The sequence below is a fragment of the Ascaphus truei genome, chromosome 9 (assembly GCF_040206685.1).
Source record: "Ascaphus truei isolate aAscTru1 chromosome 9, aAscTru1.hap1, whole genome shotgun sequence".
In the NCBI taxonomy this organism is placed as follows: Eukaryota; Metazoa; Chordata; class Amphibia; order Anura; family Ascaphidae; genus Ascaphus; species Ascaphus truei.
This window is the reverse complement of record NC_134491.1, coordinates 42259218-42287117: the sequence shown is the minus strand read 5'-3', so window position 1 is coordinate 42287117 and position 27900 is coordinate 42259218. Positions and strand designations below refer to the sequence as shown.

At 40.0% G+C, this 27900-nt stretch overlaps 1 protein-coding gene across 1 annotated transcript; it reads right to left on the bottom strand.

The window, feature by feature from the left end:
* Positions 1–160: 160 nt before the first annotated feature.
* BTBD7 (BTB domain containing 7) lies at positions 161–23148 on the bottom strand. Its single transcript, XM_075614476.1, has 11 exons — positions 22941–23148; positions 22668–22845; positions 20436–21515; positions 16458–16666; positions 15583–15658; positions 15101–15261; positions 14027–14170; positions 13363–13552; positions 12798–12976; positions 10034–10462; positions 161–9193 (listed from the first exon to the last, which is right to left on the bottom strand). The coding sequence occupies exons 2-11, from the start codon at positions 22738–22740 to the stop codon at positions 8378–8380; spliced, it is 3357 nt and encodes a 1118-aa protein (XP_075470591.1). The 5' UTR covers positions 22741–22845; positions 22941–23148; the 3' UTR covers positions 161–8377.
* Between the last annotated feature and the right edge of the window lie 4752 nt (positions 23149–27900).

The window sequence follows — 27900 nt, the reverse complement described above, 5'->3', positions numbered from 1 at the left end:
TTTATAAAGATGACCATTTTCCATGATAATACACAGTTTAATGAATAAATATATAAAAAAGCAAAATAAAATGGGAAACCTAGGCCATGGGAAACCCTTTAAAAATGAGAAACCACGTACAATGCTACAATACATTGTAATAACTGGAAACACACAACGCTTCTATACAAGCCATTTATTTTGAAATGCCATCTATATGTAGGATAAAGTCCATGTTACATGCTCGTCCGTAACAGTAGAAAAATAGAACCAGTGAAAACCTTTGTACAACTGCAATGGTACTCAAAAGAGAAAAGGTGTTATACAATGCATCACACAAGACACAAATTCAAGTTTGGAAGTACCTAAATAAAAATACTATTCTTTAAAAACACTATGTACAATTGAATCAAACAAATTTTACAAAGTACTGGTTATGCAGGTTGTAGAAAACACTTGCATAGGACAGGAAATCAGTTCTTAAGATTTGTTTCTTTTCTGAGCCTTAAGCGTTGAAGGCACTTTGTTATACCAGTAACAGCACATAACTGGGAAGAGAGAGGGGGGGTAAAAACTGTGACTTACCCAGGGGTGGGCAACTCCAGTCCTCAAGGGCCATCGACAGGTCAGGTTATCAGGATATCCCTGCTTCAGCACAGGTGGTGCAGTCTTTGATTGAGCCACCTGTGCTGAAGCAGTGATATCTTTAAAACCCTGACCTGTTGGTGGCCATTGAGAACTGGAGTTGCCCACACCTGAACTAACCACAAACATTCAGAATTAAAACAGAGCCCGCTTCCAACATGTTAAGTGCAGCATCTTTTGATCTAGTTCACAGGTTTTATGGTCATTAGTAAATTGACCTCTCGACAAAAACAACGCAGCAGATGGCAGTAATAACCCTTTCACCACGAGAGGGTCCTTGCAATCTACTCTGGCAGTGAGAGGATTAAACCAAAATAGGAAGGCATGGGTAAATGCAACTTCACTGTATATTTATATGGTACACATGTACAATGGTTAAGATCTACTTGACAATGGTTTTACAATTAAGGATGCAGTGTACCTTTTATAAAAAATGGTTACAAGGGCAAAACAAATTAGTTTGAAAGCAGAAATAATTTCAAACAAAACTATGCCTTTTTGCTTAAATATTAAAAGTGAAAACACCATCTATTTGCAGCCCAAACAGGACATATCAGTGGTACCAGTGTCTTGCGTATGATTTTTAATCTAGTTATTCCAATTAAGTCTGCGGCCCACACAAAACTATTACTGTAAAATCCAAATGGGTTTGTAGTCTAGAATTCAGAGTAAGGAGATATGTTCGTACAGAACCATGAATGCCAACAGTTTAGTACGTTTTCACTTCTTACCTAGTCTACAAGAAGTACGTTTCAAAGCAGAATCTAATTAGTAGTATACATTATGTTTTGTTGTTATAGAGCAGTGATTCTCAACTCCAGTTCTCAAGTACCCCCAACCAGTCAGGTTTTAAGAAAATCCCTGCTTCCGCACTGATGGTTCAATTAATGGACTGAGCCACCTATGCTGAAGCAGGGATATCCTTAAAACCTGACCTGTTGGGGGTACTTAAGAACTGGAGTTGGGAATCACTGTTGTAGAAGGAGTTTATTATAGGAGGATTGAGGTATAGATGAAATTTATGATTTTCCGATGGGGAACACAAAGTTGAATGCAATCATAGAGCACCCAAGCGGAAGCAGAGCCGTTTCTGAGGTGTAACATGGTTGTTTGCATAAATATGCAGCATGTAACTGCAGAGTGCATTCATGCGTGTACACATGTACCATGGATGTGTGCACATGTACCATGGGTGTATTGAGAAGCACAGTAGTGAAATATCCATTTTACACAAAGAATAGTTTGAGGTGGTTATAAAGAAGAAAAAAAAATGGACCCTATATTTTCTAGCAGTCATTGTGTTGTATGTGGTCAAAACACATGAACATTAGGTCAGGATTTTCTTATCACATGAAAGGGAAATTATACATTTTTTTTTTTTTAAGGTTTCCTCATGCAGCCACTCTGTTTCAATGCTCATGCAAACAAAAACACCTAAAACAGGAGTGGCCAACGCCAGTCTTGCAGGGTCACCAACAGGCCAGGAATTGGGGAGATCCCTGCTTCAGCACAGGTGCTCAGTCATTCAGAAGCAGGGATATCCCCAATACATGGCCTGTTGGTGGCCCTGGAGTTGGCCACCCCTCACCTAAAACTCCAATGATAAACCTAAAACCAACTACACAAGCGACCTCAGCTCCTCGGAAGAGCCAGCCTCGTGTTACAAAGAGGAAATCATGTCTCTCCAGTAATATCCACAGGTGCCTTACAGAAACGTGCACAGAATGCAGCCAGTCTTCGCATGTACGCACCGAGACGCAAAGATGATGATGCATCTGGACCTGTGCAATACATTGGATTGTGGACACTGCTGGTGTAAGGAGCATAAACTATTCAGTGCTGAATCAGTCTGCAATACCAACTGTAACATACTCCCATGTTAAATTGTCTGAGGGGATCCAAGTGGTCCTGAAAGCTTGCATTTTTTAACCATTAGTTAGCAATTAAAGGTATCACTTCTTTTCTACTGTACATTTGCTGTTGACAACATGTAGGGAGCATAGAAATGGGGATATGTTCAAGCTACTTTTGTTGTACAGCTTACCAAAGTAGTACGGAAAATGTCAACAGGAATACTAGCTTTATAATATGTGCTCAGGAGTTAAAGCAGCAAACCCCAACTACTCTGTGTGGGGTTTAAGCATTTATTTGTAGACATTTTAGCTGGGTAGGGGGTAATCTGGAGCTGAACAAAGCTATTTTTGGCTCCAATGGCCTCGCAAAGCATGATGTTGTGGCTTCCTGCGGTTGCCATTTTTTAAAATCCAGGCAATAAACCGGTATGTATCTTGGGAACTAGATCCATGAACAAAAAAATAGAGCAGTTCAGCTTAGTTAAAATACTGTCAAAAATAAAGAAATATAAAACAAGTATTACTGCTTTAAATGTGATTTACAAGCCAATATAAAGACTGTGCAACAAAGTGCCACTGAAAAGGCGAGTATTACAAGCAATTGCACATTTTACATTTGTATGTTACCACACTTTAGTACTGATATTTATGCAAGTTTTGGTATTTAATTTGCACAAAAAAAAAAAATCACTTGAAGTGATGCCCGAGAGAACTGCAACATAGAGGCAAATAAAAAAGAGATTTTTCCTTTTCAATCCTGAACAAATCATGTGTCTTCCAACATATTAATACTGGTTACCCGTTATTCTAACTCTGTTACTAACAATTCCTAACCTTGCAATATCCTTTTTCAATGTGGCATTTTATCATGAATTTAACCAGCGGTACAGAATGCAAGACATTGTCCCTTGTGTGGTTATAAGTCGAATAGCTTTTAATCAGTTCCAGCACATTGTTAAAATGATGCTGCTGCGCCTTTAATGTTTCCATTTCATGAGAAAACTGAAACTGATCTTTTACTGACAAAAGAAGAAACCTACACACACGCATCTGAATTCCAAGAACATATCTTTTGTGAACAACTCTATAAGAGCTTTTACCCTTCACCCAGTGAGTAAGAGAATGGGAACACGACGATGAGCAGACAGAAATGTCATTTGCAGTTGGGGAAATTTATGAAGTAAATCTTGGTAAATCTACCAGCATACACTTCTTACATTGGTCTAAACATTCTTTACTACAATCCACTACTTGTGTTTACCGGTTTAAAATGGACAAAAAGGGCCTGATTGTCGAGGGGCTTTGAGAGTTTCTCACGTTCGTTTTCCCAAGATGTAAAAAGGCTTGATAGTTTTATCACAGTATCATGCAGTACAAGTCTCTTCAAAATGGGCATCTGAGGAGTCTGCACGGACACTTTCATCCTAGACCATCACTTACAGTACCAACACCACTGCTAACATCTAGTCAATTACATAGACATGACATATCTAGGACTTTCAGTAGGGAAATAGTAAGTCAAATAGCACATTGTAATCAATATTCTAGTTACTTAATAAAAAACATGATCTGTGTCACAGCAAAGCAGGCATCAAAACAGTCAACATCCACATTTACCGGTCACCATTTTCAAATAAATAACTTTTCTGTTAAGGGGAACTGCTGTTCCAGTCCCAATGCCCTTAAATCAACCAACATGATTTGTAGTTGTATGTGAATGGGACAGACTGAAGCCCTTTCTATGTCTTCCTTCAGGGGGTTTAATGAAGTCAATGCAACAATATTAGCACCTCAGCTGGAAAACTCATTAAACAGATTTCTACTTACTACGCAGTATGAGAAATCAAGCACCGACGTTCATATATCTATGCAGTATGATCCGACTGAGCCAGGGAACCAGAGGAAGAGAAATTGTGCATGTTAAACCGTTTTCTGTAGAATGGGCTAGCAGCAGTTACTTAGGAGCAAACAAATATAAAATATTAATACCACAATGAAGCAACCGTTCCTGATACATATATGGGTTTAAAACCCCTGTACAATCTGCATCCACCAGCCTAATTTGTATTTGCTTAATTTATTATTTTTATTATGAAAACAAAAAAAAAAATCTAGTGGGTCCATCAGATTACTGGAGAGAATTACTCCCACCACAAGCTCACTAGACCTCAAGCTGCAGAGTTGAGGAAGGTTTCTATTTATCTTAGGTCGAGATTATAGTAGGCGTCACGCCTGTAGCGATCCATAGCCTTTGAGATTTCGATGACGCACGGGGCTGGTTCGCCCTCATTGGCTGAACCACTCGTGACCCGGCCGTCGCGTGACAGACATTACATTGTACCACGCTGTCGCACTTCCTGGCATGCTCTGTGGCCTGCCTTAGAGGTGCGGCCTGTTCACGCGAGCTCGCAGTATGACCAGGCCTAGAAATGCTTCTTTCACAATATTAGTTTGGGGGGAGAGGAGTTGCTTCTGCTTTAGAACGGAGAGCCCATATACACAGAGCAACAACATTATAATACTCAAACAGCTGGACGCATATAGAAAAACATCTGCATTATAACAGAAACACAGGCAACAGCAACCTTCAGATTCCCAGCATACAAATTATGAAACAGCTGTAATAAAAAAAATGCATCAGTTGGGAAAGGGTGCAGTGCAAACATGTTGCTATTTTGCCCATGCTGTCCTCACAATAAACTGTACGCAAGCTTTGAAAGACACAAGGGAAAGTTATTCCCATTACTTCCATTGCATGATTTTGATGATGTGAATCTAAATGTCGTCTGACAGATTTTCTATTACATTTTTGCAAATGCATCTAGTGTTGGATCAGCATGGAGGCCAACACCCAAGAAATGTGATGTCTTATTCTAGGTTTTTTTTGGTCTCAAACATCTGATATAAAAGCCAGAGTATAATTTATATTAAAATGCAAGAAATAAAAAAATAATGGTATTGCATGACATTACAAATTGGCTGCAATTAACAGAAAACGTCACCAACTCCATTAACAGAAAATGTTTAACCAAAAAGGCAACTCTGAGGTATATTTTGAACAAAACAGAGGCCGTCTTAACATACAGTGCTCTGAAAATTATCTGTTCCCACAGCGGCACTGCTGCATTTCTCAGGTACACACTAGAACAAATCTTTAAAGCTACTATTTCATTGTGATACCAACTCCCATTGTGTTATGTAAAAGTACCGCAACATAACCCTCAACGCCACACCAAAAAAGTAAAAACTTGTGTCCGTGCCATGCAACTTTAAATTGTTTTAAACAAAGCGTTCTTTTTCTAACGATCTAAACGTTCTTGGATATTACCGTGCCGGGACAGGAAGCAGAATGTCCTACATTGCAGTTGGAAGAGCCCTCTTCATGCTTATTGCTCTGTAACAAGCGAGGGTGTGAAAGTGTTCTGTGTAAAGGTGTTCTCTCCTGACAAGAACAGCTGCCATGAACCCAACCAACAAGACCAAGTTGTATGCAATTATGTTTTAACCGTTTCTTGGATGTATTGCAATTCAGTATCTCAATGGTGGAATATGATGAAACCATAAAGAGATCACCTAATCCCTCTGCCATTTTACTACATGGAAGAAAGGAACACCACGCGCTACTAAACTGTCGTCTACTAAATAACCTGTAAGGTAAAAGCTACGGCATATTTTCCCATTGCAAGTATTTATTTTAAGAATGAACGGGCATTTCCCTCTATGTTCGCAAGGCTGAGTCCCCACTGGCGCTGACCGCACTCATGCTTGAATTGTGACATCACCAACTTTTCAAGCATGAGTGTTCTGCACTAATTTTAGAGCAGGAGCGGGGTGTGTGGCTATGAAGAGGATGGGGGGCATGTCATTGGCTGGTGTGTGTGTCTTACAATACCTATTGACCCAGGGCATAGTCTCGGCAATAAAACCCTTTGTAACAACAGAGCCTGTGCTTCCACCTCTCTCCGCTCCCCCTCTCTGCTCAGCCTATACTGCCTCTCTATCCCCATTGGTCAGAGCCAGGGTCATGTGACCCTGCTCTGCGCTTCAAACTCAAACTGAATTGTCTCCCCATGCACCCAGCTTGGGAGAGCTTACGTGGCCCCGCACAAGCGTGCGCACGCTACATGAGCGGGGACGTGACAATTCACATTGCAGGAACTAAACTCGGCAAGTGCCGCACACTCAGCCTAAGAGGTAGGTTATGTTTGGCCCTATTAACAACATATAGGGTGTCCCAAAATGAATTTATCCAAAAGAAAAGTTAAATAACTTATTTGATATGACAACAAAATTCAAAACCTCTTCTGAAGGGATGCAAGTTTTATACAATTAAACTTTTACAGGTCTTAACAAATCAAAATTTGATAGAAAGTCCACCTAATTCATGACGGGTTTTATTCTGCTTCCTCTAAAAAAAGTCGTTGAATTAACTGCAAGTTGTCAGCTTTTAGCGTCAATTCTTTACGAAAGATTATTTTGACAGCTGAGAGTGCGATGTTTAACTCGGCGTCTCCGGACTTCTTTAAATGAATGTAGAATGGACGTTAAAAGCCGACAAAGTTCAGGCTATTCAGCAACTTCTAGAGAAAGATTATGAATAAACACTTGTCATGAATTAATTGAAAGTGTAGAATTAAACACTTTAACAAACTTGATTGGTTAAGAATAGGAAGACATGTAGACATTTATTAATAATAAAAATTTTTTAAAGCCTTCAGAAGATTTAGTTTATTTTGTTGCTATCCAAAATAGTGATTCAACTTTCTTTTTGAAGCTCCATTTATTTAAAAGAATTTAAAAAAAAGTGTGTTTAGTTAAATGTATATTTGTGTTTTTATAGTGGATTGTGGACTACACATTCTACATAGCCTTTTCTTTTAGCGAAGTGGAATGAAAGGTTAACTGTATCCTTGGCATCTGTTCGAGATATTCAGCATATTCCACGAATAAGACCTCTGAATGAGGCACCTGTTGCAGTAGAATAACAGGGAACTGGAGACTAAGTGTACAGAGCACCCAGATGTAACAGTTTAGAGGTCATGATTAACCCCTTCACCTCGTGAGATGCTATCTGCATGCGGGTACAACTCAGGGATCATCAATATGAGACTCACATGTATGGGTAAGGACATCTAGAAAACAAAAAAGTTTGGTTGCCAACAGATGCTACCCAGTAATGTGGCCACGACCTAAAGATGGGTATATCTGCTGGTCTGCACACACACCTACATGGGAGGATGTTACATGAGAACATTCACTATATTTCTAGGGCCTAAAAAGGGTCAAAATGAAGAGTCGAAACCATAAAACCCAAATCAAGTGACATAGATCAGAATGGTATCAGACTGAAGCGATGTGCATAGCAGATGACTTAACAATAAATGTATTAGCAGAGTAACGTGCTGATGTGCTGTTCTTTGGAATTATTGATTACAAAATTAACACTTTGTATCTTGTAAGAAAATAGGTTTTGTAGTGTTTAACCTACTGAATATTGAAACTGGAAGGTCAACTGAAGAAAAAGAATGAATGATGAAAACACATTGTTATAAGGGTCACGATATTACTATAAAATGTAATAAGATAAATGTACAGGTTCAAATAAATTGTAAATAGAAAGATCAAGGTGCCGGCAAGTTTTTTCCTTTAAAATCCATACTCAACGTAAAATGTCCATTAAGGAAAAAAAAACAAAAGCAGCATTAAAAGAAATTAGAAGCATGCATCCACTAATAAAGCAGGTACATATAAAATAAAACTGAGCAAATTCAATAAACTAAATAAAATAAAAACTGGATTATCTTCAGACAAAGCATAGCTTGACATAGGCTCAGGCCAAATGCTAACAAATCTTGTATCCCACAAGTTTTAGGCACAAAGATAACGTCAAGAGGTTATTTTCAAAGGGCTGATTTTTTGTAGAGAAAATCTGGTTTATTTGGAGACCTCCTTTCTCTGCTTACTACATCCTCTCTTTCCTGGTCCATGTTTCTTTGTGCACCATGATCCAGTAAATCACTGTCAGCAATTCTCCGAAAAGGTCTCTCGTCCTGCAACTCTGAGCAGTAGGCAGAATGTGAAGGTCTGCTAGAGGTCAGGCCATAAGTCAGGTCAGTTTCAATTTTCATTCTTCCCCTACCATGATGGGGGCCATGGTTGGCATTCTCCTGGGCAGCTAGTGCCAAATCTAATCGCTGAGGAGGCTGTTCTAAGACATCAAGGTGTAATGGTTCATTTTTTTGTCTGTGTGGATGACCATCTTGGGAAAATATATATTCTCTCCTTGAATCCTCCTGCTTTTTAGGCGAGATCTGATTTGACAGATAAGCAGACTTCAAGCCATTTGGCGGTGGCTTATTGTGGCTGTACAAATCAGGTCCAAAGTAAACACTCTGTGAGGGCAAAGGCGAATGTCTGCTTGGGACTGGAGTAGATGGTCTACAAGCAGAATTTGAAAAGTCGTAGAAATCGGGATACTCCTGTTGGCTTTCCCGGGCCTCTATTTTTTGCTCGATGGTCTGTTTCTTCCTTGAGCTGTGCATATGCCTGCTCTGGATACAGGAAATGTGCTGGGGAGGTCCTGGCATCATCTCAGATACTTGCTGGCTAAGCGGTGTATCAATAGTTAATTCCGGCAATCTTCTGTCTTTTAATGACATTGTGGATACTCCCATGGCAATATCTGGCATAAACTCATTCAGCACAGGCTCACCACACTGGTAGAGGAGGAGAAAATAAATAACATGTTTAGGAAAACGCACAACTTTGAATTTCTTCTTCAGCCCTGATGACATGGCCTGGGTAACAGCCCCTAAGGACGTTAATATAATGGCCACTGAAAAAGCTCAATGGTCAGGCAGATTTATACATCTTTTAAGTTCAACAGAAAGGCATGAAGGGCATATGAAGTATATGGGGTGTATTTAACATTAATAAGCAGTGTTCGACAAACCTATACATTTGCTCGCCCCGGGCGAGTGGATTTAACCCCCGGGCGAGAAAATATTGGCCCAAGCAGCACACGTTTGGTACTAGGTGGCGAGAAGATTTTTTTGTGTGGCGAGTAGATTTTTTGGTGATTTGTCAACCACTGTTAATAAGATATAGATTCTACACCTTAATACTACAGTAAAAAACATTCATCTTCTCTGTGCCAAAGCAGCCTGCCAATAGCACTGAACATGTTAAACAACAATTTTAATAGTAGAATGACGAGTTTCACCATTTAACCTAGCTGTGGAAAGGCTCTCTGTTATGGACAGTTGATAAAGGATATTTAAAACAACTGTGCCATGCAGTGAGAGTTATGACTGAACAGTTACCAAAATGTAAGATTGCGCAAATATATTTGATTACAGCTTGTATTATTTGTTATAGAAACCCGACACTAACTCTGTATAATGCTTTTTATGGTCACCTGTCTGCTCACCATGGTACTTTTCACCATTATTTCGCCTTTCCTCTTTCTATAGTCCTTTCCTTTCCTTGATACATGTAAATAGGGTTAAAATGCCTTAATTTTCAGGACATTGTCTTAACAGAGAACATGATCTTACCACTTGCTGCTCAGCTGCCATGGCTGCTGCAGCTGCTGCCACGGTTTGCCTCCCAAGACCAGTATTGTTAGTGCAATCGGGGGGTGCTGCTTTGGCACCAGGTAAGTAGGCGGGTGGTGTAGCTTTAGGGGTCGTTCTGGAGTGAAACAGCGAATGGTTGCAAGGGTAGGAAAAGGAGCGTGAGGGGTGCTGGCTGGGCACTCTGTGCTTCCAACCAACTCGGAACTGATTGTGTATAGGAGTAGCTGGTGGGTGATAAGGTGGTGGTGGTGGGGGCAATGGTGGGTGGAAGGCCACATAAGAGTCTAGGTCAGTAAACATGGTTTCTGCAGCAGGAGTGCTGCTTATCCTACATCGGCCAGACTGCCTCACTGTCAGAAGTGGACTTTCGTCCCCAAAACGTTCATCGGGAAAGAACTTGTGAGGATTCTAAAAGAACAAACATGAAAAACAGAAGTAGTAAGTACGCTGAAATAAGGACAAACAGGTAAAAGCATGAGGGAATAGCAGAATGACTACACAAAACATCTAACTTTCCAAGATCTCAATAGGAAAAAACCTGGCGCTTACCTTAAGCTTAATATATGAGGTGTGCTTACAATGTGGCAGTAAGTTAGACCACGGCTCTATGACAGATGCTTTGAGCCAGCATGGAGTTCCCCTCTGCTGCAACCCCAGGGAAGGGTTAATCCGGAACCCTTTTAAAGATATAGAGACATACAAGCAATGGGGGAGCGTGGGATTAGAAAAACATTTGACAATAAAAAACAATAAAATTAATGTGGTTACAACAATATTGCTGGGGGTTGGTGAAAATATTAAATACACTTACACGGCCATGTGCAAGCGGACACGGTAATGTGGTTTCTTTAAGCAATTCCAGTCACTCCCAACAACAGGTAATGGTGGTTTAGAGGGTTTTGAAATAAATATATAAATATATCTGTACTCACACGGCCATGTGTGAGTCCTTGCAGGAAATTGGTAACTTTGGGGTTAAATTAACCCATCTGCATCTCCCCCCAGTGTAGACTCTTCTTTGTTTGCAACCAACGTGGGATTCTAACTCCAGTCTTGGGCATCAGATGGGGACTCTCCCCAGTGGTGGTAGTAGGGGGGGGGAGTAGGTAGAGAAAGTGAGGCACGTTGTCAGTGGGGTTTAAAACACATTTATTAGTTTTAAAAGCAATTGGTACAACAAGACTCACATACATACATAGTGGTTGGACCCCTGGCCTCCTCGTGCAGTCCAGGATACAGTTTAAGCAGCTGTTATTGCCAATCACGCGTCCGTGATGCAGGAGGAAAAAAAAAAAAAAACTTTTTCTCCTTATCTGCAATGGCTGCCTGGTTGATCCGGCTACGGGAGCCACGTTGGGCCAAATTCAGCAGGAACTTTAGAGCTACGCGTTTCGTCGAATCATCGACTTCCTCAGGCTCATATTCCAGGAATATGAGCCTGAGGAAGTCGATGATTCGACGAAACGCGTAGCTCTAAAGTTCCTGCTGAATTTGGCCCAACGTGGCTCCCGTAGCCGGATCAACCAGGCAGCCATTGCAGATAAGGAGAAAAAGTTTTTTTTTTTTTTCCTCCTGCATCACGGACGCGTGATTGGCAATAACAGCTGCTTAAACTGTATCCTGGACTGCACGAGGAGGCCAGGGGTCCAACCACTATGTATGTATGTGAGTCTTGTTGTACCAATTGCTTTTAAAACTAATAAATGTGTTTTAAACCCCACTGACAACGTGCCTCACTTTCTCTACCTACTCCCCCCCCCCTACTACCACCACTGGGGAGAGTCCCCATCTGATGCCCAAGACTGGAGTTAGAATCCCACGTTGGTTGCAAACAAAGAAGAGTCTACACTGGGGGGAGATGCAGATGGGTTAATTTAACCCCAAAGTTACCAATTTCCTGCAAGGACTCACACATGGCCGTGTGAGTACAGATATATTTATATATTTATTTCAAAACCCTCTAAACCACCATTACCTGTTGTTGGGAGTGACTGGAATTGCTTAAAGAAACCACATTACCGTGTCCGCTTGCACATGGCCGTGTAAGTGTATTTAATATTTTCACCAACCCCCAGCAATATTGTTGTAACCACATTAATTTTATTGTATTTTATTGTTTTTTTATTGTCAAATGTTTTTCTAATCCCACGCTCCCCCATTGCTTGTATGTCTCTATTTCCAAGATCTCAAGCATAATAATAATAATATATAATATATATTTATTAAAACCACTTGTTTCTTTATAACAAAAAGTTCACACTATCTGACAATATGATTCTCAAAATAAAGTAAATACGGTATCCAGGAAAATGTAAAAGTAGCGTATGGATTACAAAAAAACAAAAAAAACACAATGTGTACATTTTTTTAAACAGAACTGGTATAGTGCAAATGGCTCCGTACCCTATATACTCAATAGCATCACAAAAAGGTAATATCAGCACTCAACACAGTGGCGGCCAACTCCAGTTCTCAAGGGCCACAAATAGGTCAGGTTTTCAGGATATCCCTGCTTCAGCACAGGTGATGCAATCAACGACTGAGCAACGGAGTGAGCCACCTGTGCTGAAGTAGGGATATGCTGAAAACCTGACCTGTTGGTGGCCCTTGAGAACTGGAGTTGGCCGCCCCTGCTCTAGCATTTAAAAAAAAAAAAAAAATACGTGTTCTCCGAACGTGTTACTTCTGTAAATGTAATTAATGACAGATTATTATGTTAAAATGAGACATCCTAGCACAGTACCTGTAGCAACTCTGCAGCTGCATCAGAAAGACCAAATTCCCTCAAAACTCGGATCTGAATCTCGTAACTGACAGTGGCTCCTTCCCCGCAGTTTAAGGCGTACGCACGTTGAACCTGCTCTGTGTGACGAAGCTCTAGGAGGCGCCGTATCATCTCTTTCACAACAATAAGTGGAGGAACTGAAGGGGCAAGAGAGACGATTCTAACAAGGGAGCAGAGTATTCTGCAGCGATTATCTTACTTCAGTATACTTTGAAATTGTTGCTTACTGTTTAAAATATACAGTAGCAGGTACATTTATAATTCAAATGGTTGCAATGTAGAAAACCATTTACGACTGCAAACAAGGAATATTACTTTTAGAACAATTAGATTTACGGAAATGTACTTGTAAGAAGAGCAAGTATTTTAATAGAAGTAAATGCAGCTCTGGAAATTCTTGTACGTCACAGACATGAACTGCAGCCTTTGAGCTGCTAACAAATAACAGTATTGTAAATTTATAGATTCCGATTATTACATAGTAATCTAATTAGACATCACTAATCTGAATAGGATGAATTACCTGGTATTTCATTTGCTACCACTGTAGGAGGGGTTGTCTGGTTACTGCTCATTAGCTGGTGGTTAATCATATGACAGCACTGTGGTATCGCATTGTTGACCATGTAGAGTGTGTCTGGAACATTAGACATTCTCACCATCCGCAAACGAACTAAATCTGTCTGTTCCACCATCATCTCATCTAGCACAGACTGCAACAATAAATATAAATAAAAAAACCTCCCTACTCCCTTCACCCTTATACAGCAATAAAGGGGAAATAGTCTTACACAGGCATAAAACCAGTATGGAATTAGCACTCTCACAACTGGACTGCTTAGTATACATAAAATACACATTTAAATACAGAAACAAATAAGGTAAAAATACCCAACTATAACCAGATTAGTTGATAACCGTATCTGCACAACAATTTTTTGGTGACCAAAAGTACAACAATGAATATATAACAGGACTGAAACTTTAAAAACCAGAAAGGAAATCGGTTTAGTGAACTTCAATCCGTTCCAGTAAAAAAACAAAACATTTTACAATATTTTTCTGGCAATATTATATACAAAAAAAAAAAAAAAAAACACTTATGGGCAAAAAAGACTCCGTATAAATCACTCTCTCAGCAACAAGTACCCCAATACAAGAAGGTACATTTGTAAGATCAGCGTTACCTTAGCTTCTTCTACATAAGGAGAAAACAGTCTAGGCCGGACGTATATGCCAGCGTTCTTTTGGCGCAACCAAGAATTCGATTTCCCTCCTTCTGTTGTTGGCAGCATGTCTGCGGGAGGAGTGCTAATCAGGCCTCTCTTCATCTGAACAAAGAAGAACGATATGAGACTCTAGTCTATGAAATATCCATTAAACAAACAAAAACAAGAACAAACCGGGAAGCGCAACTTATACTAAAGTGAGAGCACTCCAAAAACTATACACGTTTACAGATTTTACTAAACAACCAAGAAGAGTTATGGGGAGACATTAATGTGCAATCACAAAGTGTGAAGGAAAGAGGATATTTTCACTGAAATTCTGTGACCTGTGGTATTACACAATTCTAGAAGGAAAGGGGCGGCCAGCTCCAGTCCTCAGTGGCCACCAACAGGTCAGGTTCAGGATATCCCTGCTTCAATACAGGTGGCTCAAATCATTGACTGAAATCACCTGGGCTGAAGCAGGAATATCCTGAAAACCTGACCTGTTGGTGGCTCGAGGACTGGAGTTGGCCACCCCTGTAGTAGGAGATATAATAATCTTTGCAGACTGTACAGGGTAGTCTGATTGTTTTTTATGAGATCGTGTTACAGATGCAAAGCAAACAGTCAGTCCCAAACAGGTTCAGTGATCACTCTCGCTCATCACTACAATTGTGTTACAAACAGATAAGAAAACAGTCATTTTACTTGTATGATTAGTACTCTGACACAAAGATCACGATAAACAAGCACATCACTGCACTAATGATCCACAGAACAATATTACATGGAAAGCAGTTTCTGCTATATTAATGCAGTTTTGATAATAGCAGATATCTGCATATGAGAGCATTGTACTCCATAAAATAAAGTACATTTACATATTGCAATAATCAATACAAATCAACATCAAGAATAATCCCATTTAATGCTTGGCTACTACATGGTTTATATTTTATATATAAATTCAACGGCCTACTTTCCAGCCATAAATAGAATAAAACAAAAAACATTATTTGTACTGTAGTAGGAGAAAGGGTAGAGACTTACAGTGTCACTTAATACGTCACTGTTCATGGGCAAGATGTGTTCAATGCGGACAAAAGGTAAGAGAGGAGATAAGATCTCGCGGAGCTCCTCCACATCCAGGTCCCGCCTTTTTACGCCCCGTTTGTTCACACTGTGAGCCGTGCCACTCAGTAAGTTGGGCTCTGAGACACAGGGAAAAAGATGCATCATATGCCTGGCAACACATGTAAAATGCGGCTACCAGAACAGCCTCATTTAGCACGGCCTTCAATTCACGAAGACAACTTACATTGTGTATGGGCAGTGGGGCTCAACTAGTCTTTAAGCTCCTTATCAGGCCAGGTTTTCAGGATATCCCTGCTTCAGCATTGGTGGCTCAATCAGTGGCTCTGTCAAAGACTGTGCTGAAGAAGGGATATCCTTAAAACCTGACCTGTTTGGGGGTGGGGGGTCATGAGGACCGGAGTTTAGCACCACTGGTGTAGGGAATAAAATAAACTCACCTCTGTCTGCTATTCTTCTCATCAGCTGGTATTCCCCCCACTTAATAAGATACTTCAGAACATCTTGCTCACTTGCCTGGAGGGAGGGGAGGGAAAAACACAAAAATAGTGGTTGAAGATAAAAGTACAAAATTCCTACCCTCCCTATTGTCGATTGTAGCATAGAACCAGCAGCTCAGAGGTACGTTTTACAGCCCCTCCGTGATTTAAGAATGCTGATAGTTGTGTGGGGTGAAAATACTCTAGGCAAAATAAAAATAAAAAACACAGACAAGTAAAACCGCTTTGGGATTAAAAGGAAATCTGTTTGTAATGCCAACAATGACCATCTTTGACTCAACGGCAATGATTAATATCAGTTACATCACAAAGCGTAACCGTAAACATCACAAAGTAAACCGTTCACTATATATTTGAAACGTAGGTCAATGATGGTGTTGAAGTGTTAGATTATGCAGACTTGGTGAATAATAGCGGTTAGCTGCAGTAACATACCCCCCACGTTTACATTTTAGAAAAAAGAAAAAAAATTAATTAACACGTCTGTTTGAAAAAGGTGATATTCATTTAAATAGACAGGCCAACTCTTTTTCATATTTACAAACCAGTGATACTCTAGGACACTGTTTTTCAACCGGGGTTCCTAGGAACCCTTGGGTTCCCTGTCATTTTCAGGGAATTAAAAAAAATTGTACCACATACAGAAGCAGTTACAATGCATCTGATGTCAGACGTGCTGTTAGAGGGGGGTTGAGGTTCCTCAGAATTTCACATGGGGTTCCTTAACCAAAAAAAAGGGGGTTGGAAAGCACTGTCTAGCATAAGAAGCATGAGTAATTCAAAGATAAGATAGTGAAAGCCTTAAATCACAATACCTGGAGATAGTCAGACTGGATTACAGTAAGCAAGTGGTCCTTGTTAAGCTCATAAAACACATCTGAAACCATAACCTGGTTGAACTCCTCACAGAGGAAATGCAAAGCTTGACGATGAACCCAATTGGAGCCATATGGCTGAGCGCTCCACTTCAGTATAGTGATTAAAGTGTCCAAACAGATGCTCTCAGCAACGATGTCTTCACAGCCTAGAAAGGAAATGGAAATGGCTTCTTTTGAGTGTCTTAAATCTCTTAAAAGATAAGCAATGCAGCAAGTCATTGCTTTTCCACTTTATACCATTGGTAAAACGTATAGCCTTGTTGCCTTTATGTACAGTATGCATTTTATTAGCAAGTTTTGCTAAAGTGTAAAGTGGTCATGATGTTGATGTAGTAGCAAACATCAAGATTTTGCAAAGCAAACGAACATCAAAACCAACCCTAAACACTTTGGCGGCCATCACTAGCCACTGCTAGTTACCCTGCACCCTACATACACATACCTCTCCTTTTAATTCCCAAATAGGAAAACAATTACCTTACTTATTCCGTCAAGTACTGTATCAGCATATTTATCAAAACGATACATTTAGCTGAAATATGAGAGATTTCTGGGTATTTAGGAGTGGGAGCACCACTGAGATAATTACTGAATTCAAATCTACTGTAAGCTAATAAGTCGTACAAATCTCAACACAAAATAAAGCACCTACCTATATGGAGAGAGAAACTGTGAGAAAATGGTAGTGATATTCTTATCATCGTGTTGCAGAGCATGCAATGCTCACCATTTAACCCATCCATGAGACACAAGCTTGTGTCACTAAATGCCTCAGAAGGATGCTTATTTTTAAACTAAAATTATTGCAAATCATCAATTCAAAAGCTTACTGGTGATAACACATTTAGATTGTAAGCTCTCTGTGGCAGGGATGTCCTTTCCTAATGTCTGATTGTTAATTCCATGTAAAGTATTGTCTCTTTTGTATAGTGCCAAGTACATTGGGGCAAAATATTAAACATGTGACCAAATACTCTCTTCCAAACTATAAAATAAGTTACTGTAAACATTCATTTCAATTTTGCTACTTGAAATTCTGACTAACCATTGGTGAATCAGAAGATGGATGCTGCAGGAATGCATAGTTAAGTTATGTTAAAATGTGCTTTTTTTTTACAATATACTGTTGTGGAATACATAAAAGCAATTAAGTGTGCAATGAATTCCATAAGAAAGGGATCATTATCCAAAAACCTAGCATATGGGAGCAACAAATGTATACTGTAATATCAGTTTGGCGGCTCTGTATACCTCCCTAATATATTGCAGAGAAGTAGCCAAATATATTATTAGCTAGTTGCCATTCTAAATTCTTTTCATTGTGTTCCTTCTTAGTAGACGCCAACTGAGTAGGGAAAAAATTAAATGTACTCCGTTTCTACAAGAATGGTGCGATTTTTCTATTAGAACAATAACAAGAAACAAAAGTACACAATGAGGCAATCGTGCTAAATCCAGTATTGGGATGCAGAATAGTGCGATAATAATTAAAGCGTAATAGACAAATGCAGATTTACACAATTTCCCTGCCCATAATTTACACACGAAAACCAAAGTAGGTGCAAAGATCTTTTGAATAAACAAGCTAAGCCGGTTGACAAATGCACTGTACATTTTAGACCAGGTGTGGGCAACTCCAGTTCTCAAGTTGAAGACTGAGCCACCTGTGCTAAAGCAGGGATATACTGAAAACCTGACCTGTTGGTGGCCTTTGAGGACTGGAGTTGCCCCCCCTGCTTTAAACTGTTGATTAAATGCTATGCCCCTATTTTTCCTCGTCATTGGACAGCAGTAAGTTAGACACTGTGAATACCCACATTATGATCAGTAAAAGCTTGGCAACTTCGTTTGAGCCAAGTAAATAAAAATGCAATTTTAACAAGGTAAATTAATGTAATCATTCTTCTAAATGTTTATGGCCTCAAATCAAAGCCTACATAGGAGTTTAATATAGAAACAAACGATCTGTATTGATTGAACCAGCTTAAAAACTATATTTATATAATATATTAATAAAAAGCAAGCCATTGAACTTGGTCTTGTAAAAACAGCTTCATAGAAACCACACCCAACCCATAATTTCTGCAGTTCTTACTTCTGCATCATGTTTAAGGATACAATATTAGACTTTAAAGGGACACTCACAAGCTTGCAAAGAGTCTAGCAAACACTACAGCTGTGATCTAAAGGGCAAGGAAATAAAAGAACATTGAGGACCAATGATTCAAATTTAGATGGCAGCAAGTGTAAAAAGGGAGCCGCTGAACGGAAATGTAATTGTGTGAACCATAAGACCAGTTACAGCACAAACTACTTTCTCAGATAAACATCACCAACTCATGGACATGGCCATTCCCATTATTATAGGACCCAAATTATGATGCAGCAGTATGGTGCACTGCTTTGGTTTAGGATTTAAAAGAACAATGTAATATTAACAAACATCAGGGATGTAAACCTCCCCAGGAGCCTAAAATGTCCGTCCTGGTGATTATGCTGCAGCGCATCTCATGACAATGCTCCTACCGGAGTGACAGTTCAATAGTGAGCCGACGTAGGCATTTCATGGGTCTGTCCTGTTACAGAGCTAGCAAGGTCTCTGTTCTATTTACCTCTATATATTCCGCAGCAGCTGTCAATTAATGCAGTGTATGCTCCACATAGATTGCGGAAAAGTGAGCCCACGGTCTAATTTGTTCAGTCTAATGCATCGATTTAAGGTGCAAGGTTAAATTAGGAGAGCACAAATTACTGAGCTCACTCAGAATGACTTACAAGGCTACACAGCAGAGCTGTCAAAAGGCCCACATATCCATTATTTGGATACTATATCCATGCGACTAAGCAATAAAGTCATAATCTAAAAATCAGCAGAGAATAAATCATGATTTACACTCAAACAATAGCTACTCTGACTTGCAAAATAACAGCAACTAAGAAAAATGAACAGTGACTTATTACTATAACAGCTAACTACATTTGATACAATACACTATCAAGAGATTATGTATGCCTAAGGTTGTGTCATAGTTATATCATTTTATATGTTTGAGGATAATTTCATTGTGCCAGATTGTTAACTTTAAACATATTGTGTATCATATATACATCCTGACACACAGTCGCCAACAGGGATGACTACAGTAACAAAGATATCACGACAGTCAAGCTTAAAGGAAATCTGCAGAAAACAAATCTATATTTTAGGACTGCAAGTGCAAACTGTTCAGACAGAACTATTTAATACTTGCAAGTTGTGTTTATGTATGTTTCAGTCGGCTTTCCCTTCCTGTTTATGGAGAGGCTGGATGTGGATGCTTTTTGAAGTCTGATGGACAGTAGTAAGCAGTTTGTACCAATCTTTTCCATATGCTTCTCTTTCTTTCAATATGCAACGTTGTGTTCAAGCAAAAGACGTTCAAAGCCATATTGGAGTATGTATTCAAACATGAAACAAATCCCCTTACACAATGAGAAACACGCATTACATATATACTGAAAGCAGCATTTCATGTTTTCTTCCATCGGAAACCGAGAATGCTGCACTTTTAGCAACGCCTTTTCCAAATAAAATGTAAATGCAAAAAGCAATTTGCTATTTGCCATTTAAAAAAAAATAATAATAATATTCCCCTCAGTACTAAATGAGTTACGCACCCTCAGTTTGGTCCCCAATGTCTTTGTGACCCCCCTCGGGTACATTTGGTCATCTCTTCTGCACGAGCCTCCATTTCTACCATATACCCTCCCCATCCGCAAGTGCAATACACCACCCCATTCCTAGACATACCCAGCATATTTATACCTGGCCTTGGTTAAACCCTTTGCTGCTTTTATGCCTTCCCAAAGCTTTGCAGGCATCTCAACGGGAGACGATGTTATACATTGTTGGAATAAAATCTGAGGAAATCATACCTTGTGCAAGCATGTTAAACTCTAAGAACAGCGCTATATGATATAGCTCCATCGCTTCTTCGGCCCGGGTCATGCTTGGCTTTCCGGCTACCAGAGCTTGAACTTCACATAGGCTCCCAACTGATGGGCTACAATGCAAAACATAGGAAAGGTCCACTATATCTGTATACATACAATGCAAAATTACTTTTGCATATTTTTTTGGTATTATAGATTCATCCAAAATGATTCGCGTTGGCGTCCTTAATGTCCGGTCTGTAATCTCCTCTCCTGTTCTTATTCTTCTTTGAAGCAAGTTACGGAAGAATGGTGACCGAGCTGAAAGAATAGCTTTGTGAGCTCTCAGCTCTTCCTCTAAACAGTTCTGACTTCCAAATGTTTCAACCAGCTCGGAGTCCGATAAAAAGCGGAGTACTGCATCATAGTAGCACATGTAATCACACAGGCCACGCATATCTATGTCCAAAGAATTTGGTGTACCGAATTCTTCACTTAGTTGTACAAGGATATCAACATTTTGGAATCTTGAATCCTCTATGCCAAACTCCCCCGTGTAAAGGTAGTGTAACAATGCAGAAAACATAAGCATGTCAATTCCAGCAGTGTTGATATCCATTATTATCTCCGCTCCATACTCAGGGGAGGATGAAAGCAAAGTTTTAAAAAATGGACACCGTGCTGCCAATATGGCACGATGTACAGGAAAGCATGTTTCCTGAAATATCAAATCAACATCGGTACAGTATTTGTATTCATAAAGATCAGCCATATCTTTCTGCAAAGTCCGGGCTTCTGGTCTTGCCAAGTTTGCCTGCAAAGAAAGCTCTTTTAAGGCTGATGTGCCCTCATACTCTTCCACCAGTGCATTCGCATCCCTAACATCCCAGCCAGACAGGAGCTCCCGCATCTGCTTGGCATGATCAGCCGACCGGCTCGATTTCCGACGCTTAATGAATTTCTTTTTAAGCGTCGCAAGGCCAGAGGTTTTCTTTTTTTTGTCTTGTGGTTTTTCATGACCATGATCAAGGCTGTATAGTTTTGATTCATAGCCATAACCTTGATGGGAGTAAGATGATGTTCCTAAAATTGAAGAGAGACATTACATTTGGCAAGACATGAACACATTTGTTACCAACTGATTTATGCGATTCTATTTAATGTGATGTCCCCCTTCCCGGGAAGAGGAAACAAGAAACAAATATTATGTTTTATAATTGTATATAGCAAGAGAAATTGATTTAATTTAAGAGAACACACCCATATGTTCTTCTTTTTTTTTTTTTTACCTTTTTTTAACGACTATTCAAAATGATGTATAATGATAGATTTTCCAAATACTGTAAAATTTTTGGCAATACAATTAATATACATTATACAGCTTTCCAAAATAAAAGCTGAAACATTCTCTTGATACAACGCAAGTTTACCAGTTATTACAAAAATGTATATTCTAGTAAATCACAGATCCACTTCAATTGAGAAATAATATCACCCAGAACATGTTACATTTGATTAAGACATCCATCAAGTTCACTGGAATGTTGGAAAACCAGGCACGGTTAATCCCCACCAAGCAATTGAAACGGGGGATTACCAAGAGACAAATATGTCCGGATGAAATATGGGATCATATACAAAAAATGGCAGCAACAAATGCTTTGCTAGATTATGTATGAGAAAACTGTATTCAATGCCAAGCTACAATAGTTGCAAAGAAGATAATGTGAACCTGCTAAATGCATGTGCAAGATGTTGATTTTTTACATACACACAATGTATAAACACAAAAATCAGTGATTCAGCTGTCCTTATTTAGAAGGGACAGCAAACTTTCAGTGACAAGAGAATGGTTTTATGGTATTACATTCCCACGTGTGCCATTTTACCGATCATGGTCATGCACAAGTCCTTTCCGTGCCAGCAGCTTCACAGAAAGCTAGATTTAAATTTCTCAATGTCACTTTACATTAAAATGCGTCTTGCATGATGGGAATATCCCAAATATTACATCTCTTATGATTAGCTCTTAGATGTAGTTTGATTGCAATTATGACAATATTTTTCTTAACTATTCTGCCATCCTGAACATGTAACAAAACTGATCCTTATTTTTGAAATATACGGTTAAATGATTTATTCTTTACAGGTTAATAAGCTACTTGATTTATACCTACATTGTAGTTATCGGAAGGTCAGATGTTCTATTTATAAAATAAAGTCCAAGTATATTACCTATGAACGTCTGCGAGTTTCCCCCTGCCCTCGGGGAACAGGCATGAGGGTAGTTTGATGCATTCGCACCCATGGTGTCAGTCACTCAAACATTTTGCCTGCCAGCTCTTCAATGTATAATCCCACATTGCCTTGCATTTCTTAAATCCTGCTTCTAGCAAAGGCATCGTATCCATTCCTGAAAAGTAAGTACATAGTATTATAATGTGCTATATACATAAAGAGCTCAAAATCAAACAAACATAAAAAAAAGAATAAATTAAGGAAACTTACATTTTATAAAAATGTACATTTCAAAATGTGTTCATTTTGCTTAAGGCAGCAATGCCCTCCAGAAGCCTACGAGCGACTCAGGGAGCAAAGACACGGACTGATAACGATACAGACTTTGAATTGGGGAGTCTCGCTCAATCCCAGTGTCAGCTCCTTGTGACCTTATGCAAATCACTTTCTCACTGTGCCTCAACCACAAAAAAAAAAAATAAGATTGTAAGCTCTTCATGGCAGGGATTCATGCTTGCAAAAAAATAAAGCAAGTCTATGTACAGCATTGTGTTCACAGTCAACGCTATAAAAAAAAAACATACCCTCAGTAACAGAATGTTCTGCACTTTTCTGTTTTTAGTTTTAATAATGATTTTCTTAATCTCGAAAATCTGTAAAGGACGAGATCTCTAAGTACAGACTGCTGGTTTAACTTCACTCAGAAATATATTTTGAATAATTCTTCCAATCTTAAAATGGACATTTGTATTTGACACCAATATTGATAAAGTCGATAAGTTAAATGGTCTAATTTATACGGTCTTTAGTAGTCACATTGAAAAAAACCTAAATTAAAGCAATGATCACACTGATTTTCTTCTGAAAAAGAATGGAAACCAATGGCTCCCCGGAGTGGAACCGTGTGTGTGCAAGATACTTAGCGGTAAAAGTACTGGCAATTTGTCTCTTACACAGGCAAAGGGGGGGGGGGGGGGGGTGGAAAGAATGGTGCTTTAAACCTCCCGCGTCACACAGGGAAAAGCTGCGATGGCATCTGTTGCAGCTTCCTATTGGTATTACTTTACTGGTAAGTATATTGGGATCTGGGGGTCACTGGAGCTGAAAGTGTGGCTTAGCTTGGTTCCTATACTGGGGTGTTAGGAAGGTGGGATTGCTGCTCTGACTGGTATTGTTGCAGTACTGCTCGAACACTGGGAAACTAATGTTATGGCCAAAATTAGTACGCACTTATACTCTGTTTTTAGTCTGGCGGTTAACATATACTGTACTGAACAACAACATTTGCAAAGGCAGCATTGGAAAAACAATCCAGGAAAATCCAGTAAATGAATGAATTACTGCAACCTCCTGCTGTCCGGCCTTCCTGCCTCTCACCTGTCTCCCCTACAATCTATCCTAAACGCTGCTGCCAGAATCACTCTACACTTTCCTAGATCTGTCTCAGCGTCTCCCCTCATGAAATCCCTCTCCTGGCTTCCGATCAAATCCCGCATCTCACACTCCATTCTCCTCCTCACTTTTAAAGCTTTACACTCTTCTGCCCCTCCTTACATCTCAGCCCTAATTTCTCGTTATGCACCATCCAGACACTTGCGTTCTTCTCAAGGATGTCTTCTTTCTACCCCCTTTTTATCTAAAGCCCTCTCCCGCCTTAAACCTTTTTCACTGACTGCCCCACACCTCTGGAATGCCCTTCCCCTCAATACCAGACTTGCACCCTCTCTATCCACCTTTAAGACCCACCTTAAGACCCACTTGCTTAAAGAAGCATATGAATAGCACCGTGGATATTCTGAACACACTTGGCCCCCTGCAGACGCACTTACCAGAACTCCCTCCTACTGTCTCTGTACGTTCTCCCTACCTAACAATTAGACTGTAAGCTCCTAGGGGCAGGGACTCCTCTTCCTTAATGTTACTTTTATGTCTAAAGCACTTATTCCCATGATCTGTTATTTATATTATCTGTTATTTATTTGATTACCACATGTATTACTACTGTGAAGCGCTATGTACATTAATGGCGCTATATAAAGACATACAATACAATACAAGTGAAGTTACATTGCATGTAACATTTCTATTCACCACTGGGACATTCAACTAACTGAAGTGAAAAAGAAACCCTCAGAGGAAAGTCTTTCAGACAACTATTAATCTGCATTAGTTTGTTATGCCGCCTCTCTTGTGCTAAAAATATTAAACATCTGATGGTGGATGTAAAGAAATAATGGGAAAGACTTACCAAGACTTCAGCCTGTGCATAATAATATCCCTTAGCACATAACCTGAACAAATTGCAAGAACAGTTGTAACTATGTTACCTGAAAAACTGTTCTGTCTGGGCCAGAATAATTTTAACGAGCTAGTTTCCCTAAATTGACCAACAAAAATGTATTAACGATCAGTTGCTATGGGATCCAATTGCACACACTTGGATAGCTTTATCTTATGGCAGAAAAAAGTAAATATAAATAAAAAATAATTAGTAGTCTTAATTGCAACAATAGCTTAGTGTTTAGGTATTACATTTTCCATTTAAACAGCAAATCCCTGCTACATTTGGCAAGTGTCAGCAGCCAACATATTTGTACTCGGTCCACTGTATACAGTATACAGAATTCTTCACTGCTAATATTAAACTTCAGAAATTATGCCAGGTGATTAAAAAATAGAGGTTGTGTTTCATTTTCACTTTCAAATTGTTACAGTAGCCAACAAGACATGTATAAATCAAAACATTTTCGCAACCAAATATTTCAATCATCGCTGACTGACATCAGTGAAAATATGCAATCACACATTTGCTTAAGAGATTCTCTGATCATGCACGTGTCTCATGTTAATTTAGACCTATATACAGGAAAATGTTCATGGCTTCAGAAATTCATGTAATGCCAGTTTAGTTACACATTAAAACAAATACTGTGCAGGAGTTCACACTCTGTTTTGCTATAATTTAGTACTGACAAGTGTCCGGCAAATAACATTTCTCTAAATAAGCATTTCTGTGTTGCATACATATTTAATTTTGTGACAAATTGTAAAAGTACACAATTTAAACCCTTAAACCGAATTCTGTTCGGCCAGTAAAGAACGAGAACTAGCCGGTTGTATGATATTTTCCCATTCCACAGGAGCTGCAAATGTCACAACAAGGCCAAGTACCGCAGCAGCTCCCAGCCTCTTAGTTCCCAAGAATTAGGACTATGTGGTAAATCCTAACAACTCCATCACTGCGAAGAGCGCCATTAAAACATTACTTAAGGAAATGTGTATTTGACAGTGAAGAGTTCATTATAGGGGCCAAGAAAATAGAACAATATTTCCATTTAAATTAATGTTGGGGGGATTGGGGGGGTGGGGAGGGGGGAGAAAGAGGCTGGGGACGAGAGAATTGTTCCCAAAGACAAAAGAAACAGCACATTCAGGGCATTGCTAATTAAAAACAGTGTTACATACCATTATCATATCCTAGTAAAAGCAAGCTTGATGAGAGATATTATGACAACAGTTTTTGACCTTATGTTTAGGAAACTGTAGAAAACAGAATATCTTCATTTCCAAATGAAGTACAGTCTCGTGTTTATTATTTCATTGGTCATGTGGAGTGACTAGTGTTCCCACAGAAAGAGCAGGTTGAATATTAATGCACCGTATTAGGACATTAATATACCAAGTTACATAAGAAAATAAAAATAAATACAGCACTATTTAGGTAGAATTGTGTTACAATATAAAAGCACAACAACTAGTACCGAATAATGAACACTTGTCCAGCAGGAACACACTGACCCATGAAAGTTAAAGCCTAACTGCATATTAAATCATACCAGGAGAAAACAAAATCAATTACTTTGCACTCCTCTCACTTCCCTAAAATAGCTCCAATCTGGTGAATGTTGCAAGTCTTGTATTTGTTCAACTAAGTCTGGCAGATGTAAAAAGTCAAAATGTATATTTCAATCAAATATGCTTTGTTTGTAGGTAAACACATTTTGTTACAGATCACAAGAGCAGACAAACTGCTACTGAAACTTAGCGTGTTCACCACAGATGGAACGTAGATAGGCTCCAAGCAACACAAATAATTATATGTGCTCAAGCAAACAAAAATCAAAGGGGAACATATCTGCTTAAATCTTGTACCATTGAAACCACAAGCTCTGCTTAATGTTTGTGTGCAACAAAAATACTTGACCACCCATCAAAAAACAATAAAAAGTTTTCCTTTTCTGCTGGGACTCTGAAAAACAGAATACAGGTCACTTAACACAGAGTGACACGCCCAAAAAAAGAGTAGCTAAAGAAAGCTTGCCTAGAATATATATATCCATCGACCCTTTTAATGTTACTGATGTTTAGTTTTTGTACTAGGGGATGCCCTAATTATCCGGCCTAGTACTTTTCGCTGCAACCAAAATCTCCACTGGCGTTCTGCTACCAAAACTACTGACCGCAGGGTGAGTCGGCACAGGTCACCTCACCGTCACAGCATGTCCTCAGCGCCTCTCCAACACGCAGGACAGTCAGCGTGGCCGCCAGCAGCAGAAAATGTTAAAATATGTCCTGCCTGTTGGCGGCAGCGCTCCATGTCTTGCGGCTGGGAGAGGCGCGGAGGACATGCTGCAGTGGAGGCGCTTGGCTGGGAGAGGCGCGGAGGACATGCTGCAGTGGAGGCGCTTGGCTGGGAGAGGCGCGGAGGACATGCTGCAGTGGAGGCGCTTGGCTGGGAGAGGCGGAGGACATGCTGCAGTGGAGGCGCTTGGCTGGGAGAGGCGGAGGACATGCTGCAGTGGAGGCGCTTGGCTGGGAGAGGCGCAGAGGACAGACATGCTGCAGTGGAGGCGCTTGGCTGGGAGAGGCGCGGAGGACATGCTGCAGTGGAGGCGCTTGGCTGGGAGAGGCGCAGAGGACATGCTGCAGTGGAGGCGCTTGGCTGGGAGAGGCGCGGAGGACATGCTGCAGTGGAGGCGCTTGGCTGGGAGAGGCGCGGAGGATATGCTGCAGTGGAGGCGCTTGGCTGGGAGAGGCGCGGAGGATATGCTGCAGTGGAGGCGCTTGGCTGGGAGAGGCGCGGAGGATATGCTGCAGTGGAGGCGCTTGGCTGGGAGAGGCGCGGAGGACATGCTGCAGTGGAGGCGCTTGGCTGGGAGAGGCGCGGAGGACATGCTGCAGTAGAGGCGCTTGGCTGGGAGAGGCGCGGAGGACATGCTGCAGTGGAGGC

Bases quoted from the DNA above. Each gene is read 5' to 3' on its own strand.
- BTBD7 (XM_075614476.1), bottom strand. From the start codon at position 22,740: ATGGGTGCGAATGCATCAAACTACCCTCATGCCTGTTCCCCGAGGGCA. The intron at 15,659-16,457 runs GTATTGTGATTT...CCCTCCCTCCAG, and splicing joins TCCAGTCTGACTATCTCCAG to GCAAGTGAGCAAGATGTTCT. The intron at 15,262-15,582 runs GTGAGTTTATTT...CCTGTGTCTCAG, and splicing joins GAGAAGAATAGCAGACAGAG to AGCCCAACTTACTGAGTGGC.